Source organism: Protopterus annectens, chromosome 13.part0 (assembly GCF_019279795.1).
Source record: "Protopterus annectens isolate FY-2018-M chromosome 13.part0, PAN1.0, whole genome shotgun sequence".
NCBI classification, from domain to species: Eukaryota; Metazoa; Chordata; order Ceratodontiformes; family Protopteridae; genus Protopterus; species Protopterus annectens.
This window is the reverse complement of record NC_056747.1, coordinates 10,277,699-10,297,823: the sequence shown is the minus strand read 5'-3', so window position 1 is coordinate 10,297,823 and position 20,125 is coordinate 10,277,699. Positions and strand designations below refer to the sequence as shown.

The 20,125-nt window shown below is 41.4% G+C and overlaps 1 protein-coding gene across 2 annotated transcripts in view; it reads right to left on the bottom strand.

Moving 5' to 3' along the window:
- Positions 1-1,267: 1,267 nt before the first annotated feature.
- MAP2K2 (mitogen-activated protein kinase kinase 2) overlaps positions 1,268-20,125 on the bottom strand; it is a 1,901,538-nt gene continuing 1,882,680 nt past the window's right edge. For both annotated transcript variants that reach the window (XM_044055499.1, XM_044055501.1), the window contains one exon: positions 1,268-2,905. In XM_044055499.1, coding sequence (XP_043911434.1) covers positions 2,795-2,905 — 111 coding nt within the window. In that variant the 3' untranslated portion in view covers positions 1,268-2,794. The remainder of the gene's footprint in view (positions 2,906-20,125) is intronic.

The window sequence follows — 20,125 nt, the reverse complement described above, 5'->3', positions numbered from 1 at the left end:
AGGGTCATACCGGCCTGGGCTACATAATCAGAGAGCTCCTCTATGTCTCTTTTCATGTAGTCCAGGGAGGTACGTCTCAGGTCGTTCACACCGGCATGGACAATGACCGAGTCATATTTGTACTTGCTGTGGAGTGACCCGAGTGCTTGTGTTATGTGGCGGATTCTAGCGCCTGACAGGCAGCTTACTGTGACCTTTTCCTTGTTCAGTCAGGTGAGCGGGACGTCAGTGTATCTGACTATGGAGTCACCTATTACAAGTGTGTCTGGCATGTTGTTTGGCCTTAAGGGCTGTGACTGTTTAGCACACTGACTTTGTGAACTATGTGTTGAATGCGCTATGTCTTGAGGTGGCGGTTGCTTGGGTGTCTGCTTTGGAGGCCTCTGTTTTGGTAGATTTTTAATCAGCGCCTCCGAGTATGTTTTTGTGTGTTTATGTGTTTGGTTTGCAGTTGTGATAGTTCTACGTGAGACTGGGTTTGTGGGAACCACACATACAAAGTTATAGAATTTTTTGACAAAAGTATATAAAAAAGCCTTAAACTCGCAACACCCACGCTAGGAGCTCATTCTAAGATGCTTAAAGAAGCCGCAGCAAACTCGATCTGAGGGTTAGAGGGAGGTGGCAGGGCATTATGGGTAGGGGGAGGAGCTTGGAGCTCGGATCTTTGGCTAGGAAAGCTGCCGGCTCGGATCTGATACCCACAGGTTGCTGATCAAATGAAGTTAACTACTTAAGATCAGGTTTTCCTGTAGGTAGCCCAAAAGTAGCTGATGATAAAAAATGAAGCATTTATGTCCAAATTTAGACCTCTGTTACTTGTTTCCTGTACTCAAATCAGAAACAGATGGCAAAGCATTAAAACCAAGTTAAAACTTGTAACACATCTGTCCCAGCAAAAAAGTAATATTTGTCCAAGAAGAAAGAGAATGAAATTAATATCCTTAGTGCTTCCCTTTAAAGATCCATGAGTGGACAGTTTGGGAACAAATAACATCAGACAGATCTCTTCTATGGCACTAAAACTGAGGTGCTCAAGCCAGGCAGCATGCAAAAACATAGGCCAGCTAAGGCACAGTTACCCTTCCTGATGACATCCTGGACTGCAAAGAATATTGGTAAAGTTTCACTCTATTACTAAGTTACAAACTCAAAACAGCACTCCAGAGAGAAGATGTTTTGAAAATGATTCACAGATACAGTCACTGGCAACCTGAAAACATACAGCACCGACATTAACAGGTTCTAGTAAAAATATTATTACAAGTTACACAAAGAGGCAGGGTTTATTTTCTAAAGCCTGCAAGATTCAATATCTTAAATTCTGGAACAAAACATGACCACTTTTTATGAAAGCAGTTTTCCTCCTGTATTTGGAATATATAAGCCCTGCTAAATTCTGAAGGGAAACAGCCACAAACCATAAGCAGCACTGATTTATCAGCCAAGCAATTTACCCACAAATCATATGCAATACTAAGTCACCAGTCTAGCAATTCAGTCACGACTGGCTCAACACTTTTTATATTATTACGCAATGCAATGGCAAGGATAATACTGAGCTCTGACTGGTCAGTGTGCAATTTGGAAAATGGCTATCTCAGCACAACTGCACTGCATCAATTCCAGTCTCACTTTAGGTTTATATACTTGAGATTATTATATTCGACTGAGCAAATTATATGGGTTTTACTCCCTTAAACTGCATCCAGTAACACTGTGAGATGATGGATGATCTCAGACAGCCATGCCCTGTTGGGCATTATTGCTTAAGCACAATATAAGAACACATTATATGCACTATGCACATAAAACAGCAAGTATCACACAATCAATCAGTCTGTGCAAACAATTAACATACCCATTCAGAGGGAAAGCACCATATGGTTACATAACCATCCAATAAAACTAAAAACACTTCTGCTGAGGTTCAAACAAGTTGTGTACCAATGCCAAACTACAGTGGTGTTCTTAAAAGGGACAATAACCTATAAAATCATATGCAGACATCCCAATGCTACAAATTACTTTGGAGTGCAGGGCAAAGCTGACCTTGACTGGAGAACAGCAGTTCTTAGAATGTGTTTGTGCTGCTTAGCTGGGGTATGAGCTTAGTGCAGAGCAGTACATCTGCATTAGGCCTACAGCATTCCAGAAATAAACACTGACTTTTTCTACACGGGAAGCATGACTAAAGCATTTAAAATAAACGCTATGACTTTTTTTACACGGGAAGCATGACTAAAGCATTTAAAATATATGACTTTTTTCTACATGGGAAGCAGGACTAAAGCATTTAAAATGTGTGTTTACATTTCCAACCACTTTTTTTTTTTTTTGGAGTTGCAGAGTACCTCAAACCATCCCCAAGTGAAGTCCAGTGCACTCAAATTGGGCAAAATATAAACAGTAATAAAAACTAGAATGAGCACCTTATTTTACTTTGTAAAACAGTACTTAAACCTTCTGAAACAACTAAAATAAACACTAATTTACTATTTTCATAAACCTTTACAAAAATGCAGGTTCACAAAATTTCCCATAGTGACCAAATTTTCATGGCCCCAAATCAGGTAGCAACTGTTGATTAAAGCAGCGCATGTCCAGTGACAGGAAAAAAAAAAAACAAGACAAAAATCTTCAGTCTTGAATAAGATTTGGCAGCGTGAATGAAACTCCTTTTCTTAGGTGATTTAACTGACACAGACAAGACAGTGACATTTCTTATGAACAGCACGGCTGCTTTGGACCAGACAGGCAGGTTGCAGGATGCAAATAAAGATTGGTTCCATTTTCACATGGCAGTGCGGGTGGGTGTGCTCGGCCGCTTCAGTCCCATGGTTTTACACAACCAGCCAGCAAAATCAACTTCCTCTACTTCTGATCGTCTGATAAAAGGGTGTTTCTAGAATGAAAAAACAAAGACGTGCATCATGTTAAATGAAACACCAGACTTCTATACTCCGCAGATGACCTGTTCTGAACTTACCTCTTGCTATGGTCTGAGTAATATACTTAACAGAAAGAAAGAGTTAGTTGGTCTTTGTCCTTACACTGGAACTACTGTACTGGTTGCCAAAGACACCTTTCACCACTGCAACAATTACAACTCTAACCAGTTTGAGCTCCTCCTCTTCCCGTAACACTCTGCTCAAAGCTACCCTCTCCAGACTGAGTGAAGCTATGAGTCTGACGCATGTACTGATATATGGAATAAATAACATCTAAGAACAGTTAACAATTTTGCTCCTATAGTCAACTGTATGTACGCTTCTGGGATTCCTTTAGGTCCCTCTGGATCTGGATAATATGAAGGGAGTATGTGCGAAGGTTGCTTCCAGTGTATGGAAAGAGAACAACTTAATCTATCATTCTGGTAAGTACACTGCTTATGTATTTAAGTTGGTCCAGTCCATTCAATGGAAAAGATAAACAGCTCCCTCCCCCCAGCCAGATCTTGAGTGGAATTAGTATAACAGACCTTTGAGAATGGACACTCCAAAGTAGGCTTTGACCTAGATAAAATACCAAAACTGCAATGTTTAGCAAACGTATGTAAGGAAGATAGAGTTGCAATAGCACAGATCTCATACAAGGGTAACTTGAGCCTTGACAAAGTAGACTAAGTTTGAAAGGTTGAGTCGGGTTGCTAGACAAATAACAGAAGATAAAATCAGATAACCATTTAGACAGAGAAACTTCACTACTGTCTGCCCTTGTTCATTTTAGAGAATGGCACAAATAACTGGTCATCTTTTCTAAATTCCTTTAAGGTACAATCTGAGATGCTTGTGTACAACCAGACAGTGCAGTTTGTATTCTCCATCGTCACCTGTAGTTTGGATAACAAAAACAGTTATTCAGCCTTGGCATGAAAAAGTGATTAGTTTTAAATGATACCCTGTCTTTGTGAAAGACAATTTATGGGAAATTAGGTGAGAAGGCCTGTAGTTCTGAAATACATCAAAAGTAATGTTTACCAGCAGAAGGGTTTTCCAGGACAGAAATGTAACATCTGCTGAATGATCTGGCTCAAATGGGGGAAAGATTTAAGTCTCACAGAGGGGGAAGTTTGAGACAATAGTGGTCTGGAATGAAAGATTTCCTTTAAGGAATGCATTACAGAGCTTGTAAGAAGCTAGTGATGATGTAAAGCCTGGATGACAGGTGGAAAGTTCAGCCAAATGAAGTCTGACTGAAGAGTAGCTGGACCACGAATGATAATGCTTTGTCAAAAATGTTGGAATTTTAGGGACTGCAGCTGTAAAAAGGGTCTGTGCCTTATTTGTTCAGTCATACAGAGAACTTTGCATATTGGACTCTATAAATTCATCTGGTTGAAAGCTTCTGAGAAGGTGTGATAAGCTGCACAACTTGTGGTAGGAAGCCTAGAGTTCCTGGTCATCATTGGAAGTGGAAAAAAGAAACAGATGAACTTACAGACTGAATGTCCAAGCTACATCAAGAGGGCAGGGTCTTGCTGTGTAACAGAAATTCTTAGGCGAGACCAAATCAGTGGAAAGTAAAGCTAGCAAGACCAGAACAGGGTTATTAGAATGACCTTAGCTTTGCCCATCCTGGCTTTCTGCAGAAATTTTAGAATGAGTGGCACAGAGAAAAATGCTTACAGGAGCCCTAGTGACCAATTATGGGCAAATGCAAACCACAGGGGGGGGGTATCCCTAGCAGTCACATGTCAGCTGCATGCATTTGATGTTGGATGGTGCAGCAGAGAGACTGCAATATGTTTTTTTCCCAGCTGGAAAATAGTTTTCAAGCCACCCATTTGTTGAAAAAACATTATTTATTATTATTATTTATTTCACATTTGTTTGCCAGGAGAGTCCGACTGGACAACAAGTGTCTGTTTTCAGCGGAGTCCTGGGGAGAAAAACTCTATAAGTTTACAGAGAGAAGAAAAATTTACAAAAAGATACATTACAGAGTAGTAGCATACAGATTGTACACTTTATAGCCATTAGAAAAATTTACAAAAAGATACATTACAGAGTAGTAGCATACAGATTGTACACTTTATAGCCATTAGTATACAATAAGAGGATATTCCCCCTTTTGGTTGAAAATACAAGTGTACAAAACATACAATGAGAGCAGAGAGTAGATTTGGGAGAAACGCGCTCAAGCTGTCTACACAATCTTGCTAGATGTTCCTGGGACGTGCTCTGCTACTAAAAAATGTTGCAAACATATGACCTATTCCCAAATCTGCATAGCTTCTTAGCAGAGGGGGTGAAAGCAAATTCTGCTCTGCTTGATGATGTACCTTACCACTACCATGTTGCACTTTGGGAGGCAGACCCTGAAATGCCTGTAATGGAAGAGAGACTGCTCTTATCTCCAAGACATTTTTGTGCAGCCTGGCCTCATCTGTGGTCGATGTCCCTTGGACTGACCTGTTTAAACAATGCCCCCCTCACCACAGCACGGACCCATCTGTAGATAAGAGTGGTTAATGGAACTGGATGTACAAGGCATCTAACTGAATTCAGCTTTCCATGGTTAATTTACCATAAAGCAAAGTTGTGTTAGTAAATTTACCATAACGGTAGCCAAGAATATATAGGTTATACCCTACATAGGATAAAACAGCTGGCCACTCCCTTCAGAATTTTCATACCAACTGAGACAGGGATGCAAAACCCTGATGGGATATTGCTAAGGAAATAAAAAAATACATGTCCACCCTTAGCAACACATACAAACAAGGGGGATAAAGAGAAGGTGTAGTTATTGTAGTAGTGACCATTCAAACATCTACTGTTAGGAGGAAGGGCCTAGCAGCCCCTTGAGAATGGTCTTAAATCCTGTCCAGATCTGCAGAAGGAATCTAGTTTACAGTGCTTTGTACAAATATGCATAGATGATCACGTTGCTGTTTCTAAAATACGTCTACAGTCCAGCCCTTTCGAAAAAGCCATAGATGAAGCCAAAGCTCTGGTAAAGAGGGCCTTGACATTGCCTGGACAACCATTTAGAAATGGTCTGCTTTGACCCAGGTCCCTTCTTACTTCACAAGAAATTAACTGATCCGAAGTTCAGAAAGACTTTATTTTGCCAAGATGTTACCTTAGTTGCCTGTCAACATCCAAGGTGTGAAGTATTTCTCACTCATATTTAGGTCTTGGAAAGAAGACAAGGGAGATTGACAGATTTCTGTTGGAGGAAATCTCTGAAGGGCTTGGCAGCCAAACCTGACTTTTAGTCGGCTGACTTAGTCAGCTCAGAACAAGATAACAATTTGGACAAGTGGAAGTTACCCTGACGATTTGGAAGCTGGCCAATTCAATCCTGTGCAGTAACCATTAGGCTACTCCAGCAGTGATCATAATGGTGAACATCAGATGTTTCAGACATATTTTGGTCATCCTTACTGTATTTGACATGGGTCGTGTTGTTTGACACAAGTGAACTTTTAGTGTACACTAAAGGATTCTCATGTATGTTTGTGTCTTTCGGCTTTTTCCCGGTTAGGGGTCGCCACAGCGGAACTCCGGTCCACTAATGATTGGCAGTAGAGTTTTACGTGCTGGCTTGCTGGGCCTAACGCACGGCCTTCAACGAAGGAACGCCCGTCCGCGCATGTCGCCACACAGAAGACGCTCTAACTGAGAATCGAACGGGCAACGTCTAACTGTGAGGCGACAACGCTACCGCAGCACCACCACCACAGTCAAAGCATTCTCATGTATAATCTGGCATACTGGACTGTTTGTATAGTGGCCAACATAAAGTCAAGAACCTTGAGAACTGAGGCCCCATCCAGCTATTTGTAATGGTAAGGGACTGATACAGCTTGAACGACTGTATCCCTAACAGTCACATGCCCGCTGCAAATGGAGTTGTGAACTTGGTGAACTCCCGAAGACTTGTGAACAGACGGAATGGAAGGGCTCTGAATTGGTACTGGCTAGTTTTTTTTTTTTTTTGGCACCAAGAGGAACCCGGAGTACAATCTGGATCCGCTCTGGTCTGGTGAAACCTCGCGGATGTCTCTTTTAGAAAGAAATTTTTTCACTTCTTGCTGAGCTACCCTCCTTTGATGGAGTGGCACCATGGGTGATGTTGGGGCAGTTGTGTAAGTAGTTGTAAAAATGTTACTCTACAGCCTGTGGTCATGATCTCTCTGACCAAAGAATTTTGAGTGATGGGCAGCCATACAAAAGGATGCAGGGAGCTATTTCCCCCAACTGCCTAAAAAGTAGGTCAGTTGGGCAACCGTTCAGGGTTCATACTGCCTTGCTTTTGGTAAGGGACCATAGAATCCCTATTGGTATAGTCTACCTCTTCGTCTTTGGTGGAAGTTACCAGAGAAGTTCCTTCTATCCCAGGAACCCCTGTCAAAAGTAAAGTTGTGCAAAAACTTACCATAACAATAGACGTCCTGACTGAAATCACTGTTGCAGTATTCATAATGAATGAGTTGCCACCACTGACGTCTGGCTGAGGGTACCAAAGTTTTACCTTCCCAAAACTGTACATCCAACATGCGACCTGAACTCGTTAGTGCAGGGGTATACAGGCGGACATATGAGTGTAATTCCTCAGAATATTGTGCTGCCAACCCAAATGCAAGTCACATTTCCATTGGATTGATTGTTGTTTAGTCACTGGTACCATTGCTTTGAGTAAACAGATAAGTGCCCAATTGGGGAACCTTCCTTTGCTTGCCTGCCAGTATTACATGTGAGGTAAGAGAAGCAAGTGCAAGTGTGGTCGGTAAATTCCTTACAAAGACTTGTATACTATCTTTTCTGCTTAGGATAGAACAGGACTACAAGGCCTGTTCCATTTGACAATCATTTGTACCCAAGACATTGCTATCCTGTTCATCCTTGCGCAATACTTTTCTGGAGACCCAGTGTCTTAAATGCTTGGCTACTCCAAGATGGCAGATTCCACTTCCCAGACTTATCATTACTGCTTAAGAAGAAACTCAAAAGAACTCGGTCAGAATCCCAGTCACCTCTTTCTAACTCCACTGTATCCATTGAGGTTTCAGAAACCAATGTACTTCGGGTTCATCTCAGATGCTGTCTACAGAGACTCTGTCAGAGGCTCTTACAACTGAGGAACCCATAGGTAAAGCTGAAACACATATCATCTTGGAAAGTCCACAGGGAATTCACCAAATACTAGTTAGGAAGAGATCCCAGGTAAACCTATTGAGGCATGTCAGGGATTTGAACTATCATGGTTGGTTTATATGGATGTCACTCAAAAGAAGAAATGCCAAAAAACTTAAACATGTAACTTCTCCCCCTTCTAGGGAGAAGGAATGGATAAAAATTTCTCAAGACCTATACATAGCCATTATGGCCCTGAAGCACCCATCCTTTTCTTCTCAGCATGCCCCAGCCATCAGAAGGTTGCTGTGGATTTATCCCCTCCTGAAGATAAGGAGGCTTCTGATTCACACCATTCCTGGCCTATTCATCTCATATCCACTCTCCTAACCAAGTCCATTCAGATGATCAAGACTGCATTTCTCCTGACTCTCCTGGGAAAGAAGGTTTTGTTGGAGACTATTTTAAACATGATGAAACATTTTGAGTGGGAGTCTATGCAGATTACAGACATTCATAAACGATACCACAATCTCTTGGAAATGGGCACTCCCACCCATTTCTATTGTACTTGAGGCCTTCTTGGATGCCTTTCAATTCACTTTTGGGCCCCTGACTCAAAGACTCTTCCTACTCCAGGAACCCCTGTCAAACTGCTGCTACAGCTCAGGCTGCTGGAATTTCTGAAACAAAATATTAGCTCTCTTCTGCCTTCTCTGAAATGATCTCTGTGGAGCTGTGGCATTTTGCCTTCCTGCTCACACTGTAGCAGCTCATCTTTCACTTTTTGTCCAAACCGTGAAGATCCTTCAAAAGGAGCATGAAGACAGTCTTACAGTGTTCCACGCAACCAAACTGAGCTCAGCCAGATACTTCAACTGCATTTCCTTAGCCCACTAATCTAGATGCTTCACCCACTCCATTGTGTAAACATGCATGGATTACAATGTAAATAGATTCAGGGGTACTGGAGTCTCCAGCTGTTTACATAGATCTACACTGAGCAACTATTTCAGAGTTTCAGTAGTCTTGCCTGTCATGTCTTTCTAAAACCTTTCCATATGTGCCAAGTAGTTCATCACTCCGCTAGAAAAAAGTGACTGATCCACAGACCCACTTTCCCAATTTATCCTTCATCCAGGAATCTTGGTTCAGAGGAGGAATGGCCTGAGCATCCTACTGGGACCTCAAACTTGGAGGCTGTTGAGATCACAATGGAGTCTATAAGGAGTTACTTACTCCAGTGGGGACTATTACTGGGGGTCTGCAACACAAAAAAAATAAAATAATAAAAAAGTTATGGTTTCTGGGCATCAGCTCTACAACATCCTATTCCCTCCATGCTTTAGAACACACCACATCTACGAATTTGTCTGGTGGGAGTATCAGTCAGTCTGCTGGGGTGAGGACCTGTAGACGTTTTGGAGGATCTCTTCCTCAGGGGACATGGGAGCTATCAGCCATGCTTCCCCCATCTCATCATGTTAAGAATTTCACCAAACTTGGTGTTCTCCATAGTGGACTGTGGTGGACTGTGGTGAAGCTTCCTCTTTGTCAAGATCTGCATCTGGTGTAGGTTCTATGTCCTTTCTCTTGCACAACTTTTCTGAGGTGGACTTGTAGAGGATTAACTGAATCTCCTGTGGCTAAGGTAACCTAGATACTAGAAACACTGAAAAGTCCACAAAAATCCAAAAAAACACAGATATCCTTCACGATAGGGAACCAAGCAAAAAGATGAAGTGAAAATGTTCTTTATTAATTTGCAAGGAATTCTATTTTTGGGGGGTGGAAAATGGGGAAACATTGTATGTATTATTTTGCACGAAAATATGGGGTGACAAAGTCCCCTTTAAGATGCTTGCACATTTCTGAAATTATGTTATTGACTGTTTAATTATCGGACTACTTAATTACTTAATGAGACAATTTCAATGGGTTATTTGATGTATAAAAGGAAGCAATTTTACTGATGTATTTATTCCTTGAAAGCGAAAGGCTGAGGTACCAGAAGTCTTAATAAAGAACATTTTCACTTCATCTTTCTGCTTGGTTCCCTATCGTGAAGGATATCTGTGGTTTTGTGGATAAGGTAACCTAGACCTGTGGGTCTCTTGTCTCTCTAGTTTTTGAGGAAGGCAAGACAGAGGAATAGACCAGGCTCTACTTCAGCAATGAAGTGCAGCAGATGCCTGTTCTAGATGGAAGGTCAGAGTAGATCTTCGAGGTACCTGGGAATGAAGTCATCGCCACTGAGTTGCCACCAGCACTGATGCATGGATTATTACTACTGACCACTGGTACTGAGACCACCACAGCAGTCTTCAGCAACACAGATTAAATAAATGAGAGAGTTAATTAACACAAACCTTGATCCCAAAAGCATCAGGGGTGGTACTGTCACCAAGCCCCCAGCATGGATACTTTTCAGCCAAGTGTGAGTTATCACTGAGATTCTTGGGACATACATGGACACTGGTGATGAGAGCATCAACACAATGGAAGTCACATCCAGAGGTGCAGAAAACACTGCCAGGGTGATTCTGATTGGTTCCGATATTGCCTGTGCTGGAATTAGGGCTATGGTAGGAACTGACTTGAAAGGGATCTGGACTTCTTCTCACAATGTCCTAGGCACCAAAGTGGCCGAGAGAACACCAAGTTGAAGGAGACCCTTGAAAAATGCTGTCATCATCTTGTCTCAGTCCAACAGTGTGGGGTTCTGCAGTGACTGACAGGAGCAGGATGACACTGCAGACATGGGGCGATATAAAGGAAACCTAGATAGCTAAACATTCAAGAATCTTCCGAGAGCACAGTTAGATGAGGCCACAGCCTACTACCTTAACTGAGGAGCCTTACAGCAAAGGAGTGGTCAAGTAAGAGCTTTCATCAAGTGGATGATGAAACTACTACCTTCAGAATATTGTAGGAGGCAGCATCTCCAAGACAGGGAGGCCCAATTCTTCCAATTGCTCTTTTCTTTCTTTCTTCTTTCCTGGTCTGTTAAGCCTGTTTTTACTGCAGAATTAGTCCCCCTCTTTTTCTTCTTTGGATGGGTCCCCCTTCAAAAGTCCCTTCAGGACCAACTTATTTTAACAGTCCAAGAGGGGCCTAGAAGTAAACGGTTTACATACAGAGCAATCTTAATCAAGATACCCAATCCTAGGACATATAATCAAAAGTCTGTGCAGGTCTTAGGGTAGCATCTTGTGTATGCACTGTCTGTACTTGCAAAAAACAGAGGCCCTTTCCTTCCCCACTTCAGTAATCTCAAGAACATTACACAACTGCATAAACCAGCTATTGCCAAGCTGGAGTACATGGCTGGTCATTTAGGGGTACATGGGGAAATAATTAATATTGGCAAAAAAGTTTTTTTTTTTCATTTCAAAAAAATCTCATGTTAAGCACTTTTACTGTCATAGGACATACTTCCCGTGTACCCGCGGTGGTGGTGCTGCAGTAGCATTGTCATCTCACAGTAAGACGTTGTCCGGTTCGATTCTCAGCTAGAGTGTCTTCTGCGTGGAGACATGCATGAATGGGTGTACCTTCGTTGAAGGTTGTGCATCAGAGCTGGTAACTTGGTACGTAAAAATCAACTACCAATCATTAGCGGACTGGCGTTCTGCTGTGGCAACCCCTAACCGGGAAAAGCCGAAAGACACAGACAGGACATACTTCCCGCACATGCATGGGAAGTCTGTCCTATGATAGTGAAAGTGCCAATGTATTTAGCAGCTATTCCCATATTTACTATTTGAAGAAAAAGGTTGTGCGTCTGTGCTGTGGGCCTGTGGCACGCAGGAAAACACTTTGTGAAAATGCTTACAGAGGGTTTGCACGTCTCAGGGAAAAAGAAACAACAAGAGGAAAGTAGAACACCTTAGCACCTCAGAATAGTATGATATTAAGCAAAAGAACAAAGCTAGCCCTAGTTAGTGTACTGAGAACAACTCTTTTGTAATCAGAACAGGCTTACACTAGAATACGTTACTTACACTTAGCAAGTCTCTTGGAATCTGGTCTAATACTGTGCTTTTTTTGCACTGTTACACTGTATCACTTTTTACCTAGTATTTGTGTACATATTTTATTCTTGTAATTTGTTATGAATTTGTTTTATGTAACTTTTAATGGTTGTACTTTTATTTTCAACTTTCTTATAACCATGTTAATCTGCCAAAATAATTCAGTATATATTTTATAGAAAATAAGCTATGGTTAATGAATGCTTGTTTAACTTGCAGTTTTGCCAGTGGCTTGGTTTACGGCTGAGAAGTCTTGTACCAGACCACCTACCACTTTATCTGGTTAACAAATTAAAATAAACTGGAAACATAAACATGGTGTAGAAGGAAAAGTTAAAAGCTTTAGAGAAATTAGTGAAATAAAAAAAAAGTATGTTTTGGACTTTTTGCTCTGCTGCCTGACAATCAGTCATTTTTCTATCTGCCAGTTGGAACATTTCATTCCCCCATTAGTGGGTTGGCTGAGAGCTTTTGCTGTATTGTCCCCAGAGATGAATTTAAGTGTCCACTGTTCAAAAGCAAGGAAAAAATAAATTTAAGATATGCTAGCTCTACTAAAAAAAGCCAAACCCGTAAGGGTTGGCTGAGAGGGGGCATCAGTCAGGCAGCTAACAGAGGTAGTTTCTGTTCCAGTATTATATGGGCACGATAACTGGGAAAATAACTGGACCTGGAGGGATGGTAGGTTAAAAAACGCTCCACTGAAGTTTAGTCTTCTGAATATTAGTACAGTGATGTGTAAAGTCGGTAACAGAAACAAACATATTACTTGTGAAGATTTTAATAAATCTGGATGCACCTTTGGTTGCTAAATGGTGTACAAATGGAACAGCCATAATTACGCTGTTACAAGGTTAGCTGTGATAACTGAATTTGGTATCTTTGATGTGTGGTCTTTTCCTTGCAAGTGAGAAGAGGGCTAAGGAAGATTTGATAGGTGCTAAGTAATGCTCTATCCTCCCTTTTTATTATTTTAGATGTTGGATTCTGCTTGGCACTTGAGGGACTGGTGTGGGGAGAACGATGGGTCCTTTCTATACTCGATTTCTAGTACTTGTTAAGACACACTTGATGCTTGGGTGTATGTTATGCACTTCCATATATCTGCAACTGCAACTTTCATATGGCAATTGTTAGATAAACATTTGAAATGTCGGGGCCTGTTAGACCGAGTTAGGAAACACGAAGACTGAATGGCTGAAAAATGGACTTGCATATACCAAGTCCAAGATGGCCATGTCTTGGAATATTCTCTTTTCTCCAAGATAGGTGATCTTCAAGATCTGCTTCCCCCCCCCCCCTAGGCTAGGTCTTTGTTTTTTTTTTTTTTGTTTTTTTCCAGCCTGTGGGCACATAGCATTTAGAGTGCCAGCATTTCAATTGGGAGCCCAATTGGAATAACAGTGCATTAGAGAGGGGAGACCTGTAAATCCTGTCATAGAGGATATATCTGTTCTTAAGGTTAGACATTTAAGAGAGATATATTTTAATAATTAAATTATTTTAATAAACTTTTGTTTGGTCAGTTTTCTAATGCCAGTCTCCTTCCTGAAAATGACAAAATGTATACAGCTGTAGTCAACCCTAGTGGGATTAGCAGGGACTGTCATACTTTCTTGGTGACAGGAGTTCTCTCGAGGAGCAAACACAGGTTTGCAAAACAAGTATGATCCTGTTTAATGGGTCTAAGACAGACGTTGTCAGTTGGTCTTGTTCTTTAGTAACTTGACAGCTGCTAAGAAATGGGGGAAGAGGGAGAGAAAAATTCTCTAAAGTGCAGTTGTCTGTCTTATTAAACATGGTGCCTGAAAATGTGAGGGTAAATACTGATACATGGGAAACTTGTTGCAACTAACCCCGCATGTTCCTTTAATTACAGACTGAATTGCTCCTGGATGTTTGAAACAAGTGTGTTTTTTGCTGTGTAGGCAAATGCAATTCAACTGATTAGTAGGGATCCAATGAAATGACAGTCTCTGAGCACACCATCCCCTTTTGTGTAGAGCTTTTCAAAACAAACCTTTTGTATCCCACTGGCCAGAGACATGTTTAATTTAAAATAATGGTGGAATGTTGAATGCCTTTCAGGGAACATGCACACGATCATGTATGCAGAATGCAAAAGTAATTAATACTATGTACGCACCATGCACTGTTTTACAGTGGCCACTGCTTTGCTTTAAGTTTGTGTCATAATATTTATATTTAACATATGAGGGGTACAATTTTACGGAAATGGACTGCCAAGAGGTACGCGAGTCAGAAAAGGTTGTGAAATGCTGGTATAGACAACTAATAGCAGCCAAGGTGATTTAACCTACAAGAAGAGGTGGAGGTATGAGATGGAAGAAAATGTTTTTTCTCTATTACTTAATGCGGGACGGGCAGCAAAATGAGAGAGGAAAATAAAAGGAGTAAGGTCTGAAGTAAAAAGAGTTTTAGAGAAAAGGACTGAATATGAGGAAAAACACTGATAAAGACTTTTTAGCTATGTAAATACTTTGAGAAGAACATTGTGCACTTATATGACCAATGACAGAAAAAAAAATTCTTTGACATTTGAGCTAGTTTGGAGAACCACTGAAGAACTTGACAGTGAAAATGACACTGGAGAGCTAGGTCAGAGTGGAGCATTATGGGAAAGGGGAGGAGCTTGAGTTGGTCAGAGTGCATATTGCTGAAGTGGTGAAAGGCACCTTCACTGATCAGTCCAGCTATTCCATTATATAGACAGAACCAGCTGAAATAATTTTACTTCTTTCTTTCCATTAACTTATTACACCCCACTATGCAGTAGTGCCACAACTGTAACAGAATACTACTATAACACAGCTAATAAAAACACACATTAAGAAAACAGGTATGCACATTTAAAGGCATCACAAGTCTACATCAACATCACAGAACAACAAATGTAGACGTGTTTGTGCATATATTATGTGTGCTTGTAAATACATGGAATATATGGGGAGTCTGCAGTATAATATAACAAATATCCACTACCTGGATATGGGAACTCATTTTGTTACAAGTGGCTTACACATTTTAATTTTTTTTTTTGCTTAGGGGGTAGCTTTAATCTTCTTAACAGCTGAAGGTCAAAGGCACAGTAAGTGAAGGTTCAGAGGATTACATTATATATAATGTCGAGGTAAGAATGCACGCATATGAAAAATTCGAACTACAGATGTTCGAATGTTTTATACGAGTGCATTCTCAATTCTTGAACGTTTATATTAGTGAATGTACTGTGCATTCGCTAATATAAATGTGAAGAACACAGAGAATGCGGTACAGTGAGGTTACGGAAATTCATCCCTTTCCTCACTGTAGTGCAATCTCGGAGTTGGAATATTTAGTTAGCAGGGGGTGTAAAAATGGGATGTTGTTTTTTGGAGTATGGGACTTCACGGGAGGGATGGCATATTTGGTAATTTGCAGTAAAATGTCAAATTTGACTTTTGCGGCAATTACTGACGGTTTTTGACTTTCAGAACAGTCGGAATCATTTAGATTCGACAATAAATGTCGACATTTAATTACAAATTTATTTTTATTTTCATAACTGTAATAGTAAACCATATATATATATATATATATATATATATATATATATATATATATATATATGTATAATTTTATTTTTTTTTTGTTGTTTTACTTTCTGTATGGGATCTGTAGGTTCAGGTTGGTTGAGCGTCTGAATGAGTTTAGGATGTGGAAATGGAGTCAGCAGTAGGTCTTGGGCTTTGTGGTTAACTTTGAAAGTGCCCTTGGAGCCTGGAAGCACTTTTGTCTTTTTATTTATTTATTCTTCTCATGGGTTCACAGGTATAAATCATTGATAGACTAAAAAGCCAAGCCGTGCAACCCAACTCAATTGTGGCCCTATATGTCATGGGTGGTTATTAGGGGGAAACATGTTAATTAGAAAGTTTCTGAAGGTTATGTGAGGGAGTATATATTAATTTGGGCATAGTTACTGTCTACCTCTGTCTATCAGAGACATGGGAGCCAGACTCGGGGTGAATTATCGATTTCCCAAAGGTTATGCTTAAATAGAGTTATGGATGGACTTTGCTTCACATGGGTGGTGAGCCTGTTCCAGAGCTTGGGGATTCTCTGAGCCACATCTCCCTCGGCAACATGTTCCATTTATGTCACAAGTAAAATTTAAATCCTTAGATCTAGTGGTTTTGATGCTGTTTACTTTGCAGACCTGCAAAAGGTCCATCAGAGCTGGATTCAAGGATGCCTTGTATACCAGGCATAGACTGCCTCTCATTACCCAGTAGGAGACAGACTAGAATAAAGATAAAAGCTTTAATGTAATTCTTACATGACAATGTGTTTATACCCTGGATTCTCCTGGAAAGGACATATTTTGGGCATTCCAACTGTTGTTCTGGTTGGTCAGGTAACACAGGCATTATATTCAATGACTGGCTAAGGCTCTTGCCACCCCATAGTGCCTTTTTTAGGCAAAGTTCAAAGGACAAAACCATCACCGTAACAGGTACAAGCATGCAAATTCTGAAGGTAATGCTACTCAATGCTAGAAGTCTAAACCTCAAAATGCACTCTATCGAGGCACTCCTAAAAATGGAGAACATCGATATCTGTGCAGTAACTGAGACCTGGTTCAAGGCTCCTGAGAGCACCCCTGCAATACCAGGCTACAACTGTTACCACACTTTTCGACCACCAAACCAGGATCGAAACGCTAAAGGTGGAGGAGTGTCCATGTTCACCAAGGATATTCACACCACCAGGCAAGTTGCCCAACACAATGCGTCTGAAATTCTCCAGGTGCAACTAACACTAGGTTAAGACTGCAATCCAAACTGTAGCTTGCTACAGATCCCCCACCATTCCCCAAGATTCTCACTACACCTTTCTACACATGCTGGAAAATATTAAGATACAACCAAACACCCTAATACTGGGTGATTTCAACTACCCTGCCATTAACTGGGAAAACTACTCATGTACCAACACCTTTGCCCAACGGTTCTTGGAATTCATAAATTCCAATGCCCTGGATCAACTAATCCATAGTCCCACCAGGGGCTTCAATATCCTAGACCTGGTCATTACCAACATGGGAAATCGATGCTCCACAACTATGATCACCTCCTTGTTGGTCAGGTCTGACCATAAGCTAATCACCCTTAACACCCACATCCCACCCCCCCACCCCCCCCAGTAAGGAAACTTTCATAAAAAACTTCTCCAAAGCCAACTTCATGCTACTCAAGTCAGAAGTGATAAACTTCATGACACCCATGCAGACGGGAACTGAAAGTTCGACTGCTGAATCCTACACTAAGGCACTGTACGAGCACATCCACTCATGCATGAATCGTGCCATCCCAAATAGAACCAAGATGCTCTCCTCCAAAAAAAGGAGGCCAATCTGGTGGTCCCCTGCCATAAACAAACTTTACAACAGAAGGAAGAAACTGTTGCAGAAAAGAGGAAAATCCTAGGATGCAAAAAACTCCCTCAACAGCTTCAGTAAAAAGCTGAGATCCATCATAAAATCCTCCAAAGCTAGTTATGAAAATAAAATTGCCAAAGATTCCAAAGACAACCACAAGGCATTCTATAGTTATGTCAAGAATCTAAACGGCAATGCTCATATCTGCTCTGAGCTACAACAGAATGGCATTAAATATACTGACCCCAAGGATACTGCCAATATCCTAGCAGATCAGTTCAGTGCCAACTTCACCCCCTAAATGGCCCATCTCAATACCGGAAGATTGCCAAATTCCAGTAAATGGCCACACAGGTAAGAAAATGCACTCTCCAAAGCTAAGAATACAGCATCCATGGGACCGGAGGACATCCTGGGCTGTGTACTACATGAACTACAAAATGAACTGGCACCTCACCTAAGTGTCATGTTTAATCATAGCCTCACCTCAGGCTTCGTGACCACTGAGTGGCGCACAGCTACAGTTATCCCACTCCACAAGGGGGGATCCATCCTGGATCCTGGGAACTACCGCCCCATCAGTCTGACGAGCCTGATCTGCAAGGCCGTGGAACATATTATCATGGAAGTTATAAATAAAGACATTGGCAACCTTCAAACACTGGACCCCACCCAGTGTGGGTTCCTGAAGGGCCGATCTTGTCTCCTGAACCCGACTAACTTCGAATCAGTCTCCAGAGCCATGGACGAGGGTAAGGTGGTCCACACAGCCTATCTGGACCTCGCCAAGGCCTTTGACACCATCCCCCACTCTGGAATCAGACTTACTAAGCTGGGCATTAATCCCTACGTCACTCGATGGGTTGCCAACTGGCTTGCTGACAGAACCCACACTGTAAAGGTAGCCGACTCTAAATCCAGCTCCAGACAAGTGACAAGTGGAGTACCTCAGGGTTCAGTCCTGGGACTGCTCTAGTTTGGCATCTAAGTCTCTGAAGTACAGGCCAACACCAAGGGACTCTGGCTAACAAAAGTACAGTTTTGTACCTACCATAAATGTAGATGTTCGAAGATCCACATTGCTGCAGTCCTTACACTTGGGTAGTCCGCTGTCCTCGGTCGGCCCGAATATCAAAGTATAAGGCTGACGTCGGTCAAGGCGCATTTGACTGACATCAGGACGTCAGGGTACAAATGCGCATGACCGACGTCATATCCTCAGTCTTTTCTTGCCCCAGATGTCAGAAGACCCTAAAAATAAAGGTCAAAACCAAAAGACAGCAAACAAACAACCAACCATCCTAGCACTAAAAATATGTACAATATATACAATATACATTATACTGACAACCCAACCCACACAACCGCCTCTAACTACAGAGGGGAAGGAGGGAGGTAATTGGACTGCAGCAATGTGGATCTTGAACATCTACATTTATGGTAGGTACAAAACTGTACTATGTTCTTCATCTCACATTGCTGCAGTCCTTACACTTGGGTAGAATCCCAAAGCAGAGGTAAGGGAGGATGGTCAAACTATAAGGAAGCAGGAGCTGCCAAAATGCCCTGCAAAACAGCAGTGGCAAAACCAGCCCTGGATTTAGAGTAAAGTGGTAGGTGATAATGCCTAGAGAAAGTATGCACTGAACTCCAAGTAGCTGCCTCCAAAATATCCTTGGTTGCCACCCCCCTCAAAAAAGCTGTCGAATTGGCAGTAGCCCTAGTGGAATGAGGCCTAATCCCAGCTGGAATCTCCTTGCCATGATGGGAATAACAGAAAGCAATGCAAAACCCAATCCACTTAGAAATAGTTTGTTTTGACACAGGCTTGCCCTGAGAACTCAAAGCAAAAGAAACAAATAACTGCTGAGACTGCCTGAACCCTTTAGTTCTGTCCAAATAATATCGCAACTGCCTGTGTACATCTAAAGTGTGCAAAATCTTTTCCCCTTTATTTTGGGGATTTGCATAAAAAGTAGGCAAATGAATAGTTTGGTTTAAAGCCACACTAGAAACCACTTTAGGCATAAAGGAAGGATTAGTGCGTAAAGATACCCTATCCTTATGGAAAATTAAGAAAGGCTCAACCGCCATAAGGGCCTGCAACTCAGAAACCCTTCTTGCAGAGGTAATAGCCAACAGAAAAGCAGTCTTCCATGATAAAAACTTTAATTCAGTAGTAGCTGCAGGCTCAAAAGGTTGTAGAGTGAGTTTCTCCAACACAAAATTGAGATCCCAAGCATGAGTAGGAGCTCTTCGTGGGGGTCTTATATTCTTTGCCCCTCTAAGAAATTGCTTGAACAAAGGATGAGAAAACAATGGTGGGTCACAATCATAGTGAGCCGAAATTGCTGCAGCATGAACCTTAATAGAAGAGAAGGACAAACCTTTGTCCAGTAACTCAGTAAGAAATTGAAGAGCCACACTTAAATTAGGCTCAGAAACATCAAAATCCTTTGCTGCACTCCAAAATAAAAATCTCTTCCATTTATCTGCGTACACTTTCCTTGTACTAGGCCTTCTAGCTTCCAAAATAACATTCAAAACTTGCTGTGGAAGTGGAGGGC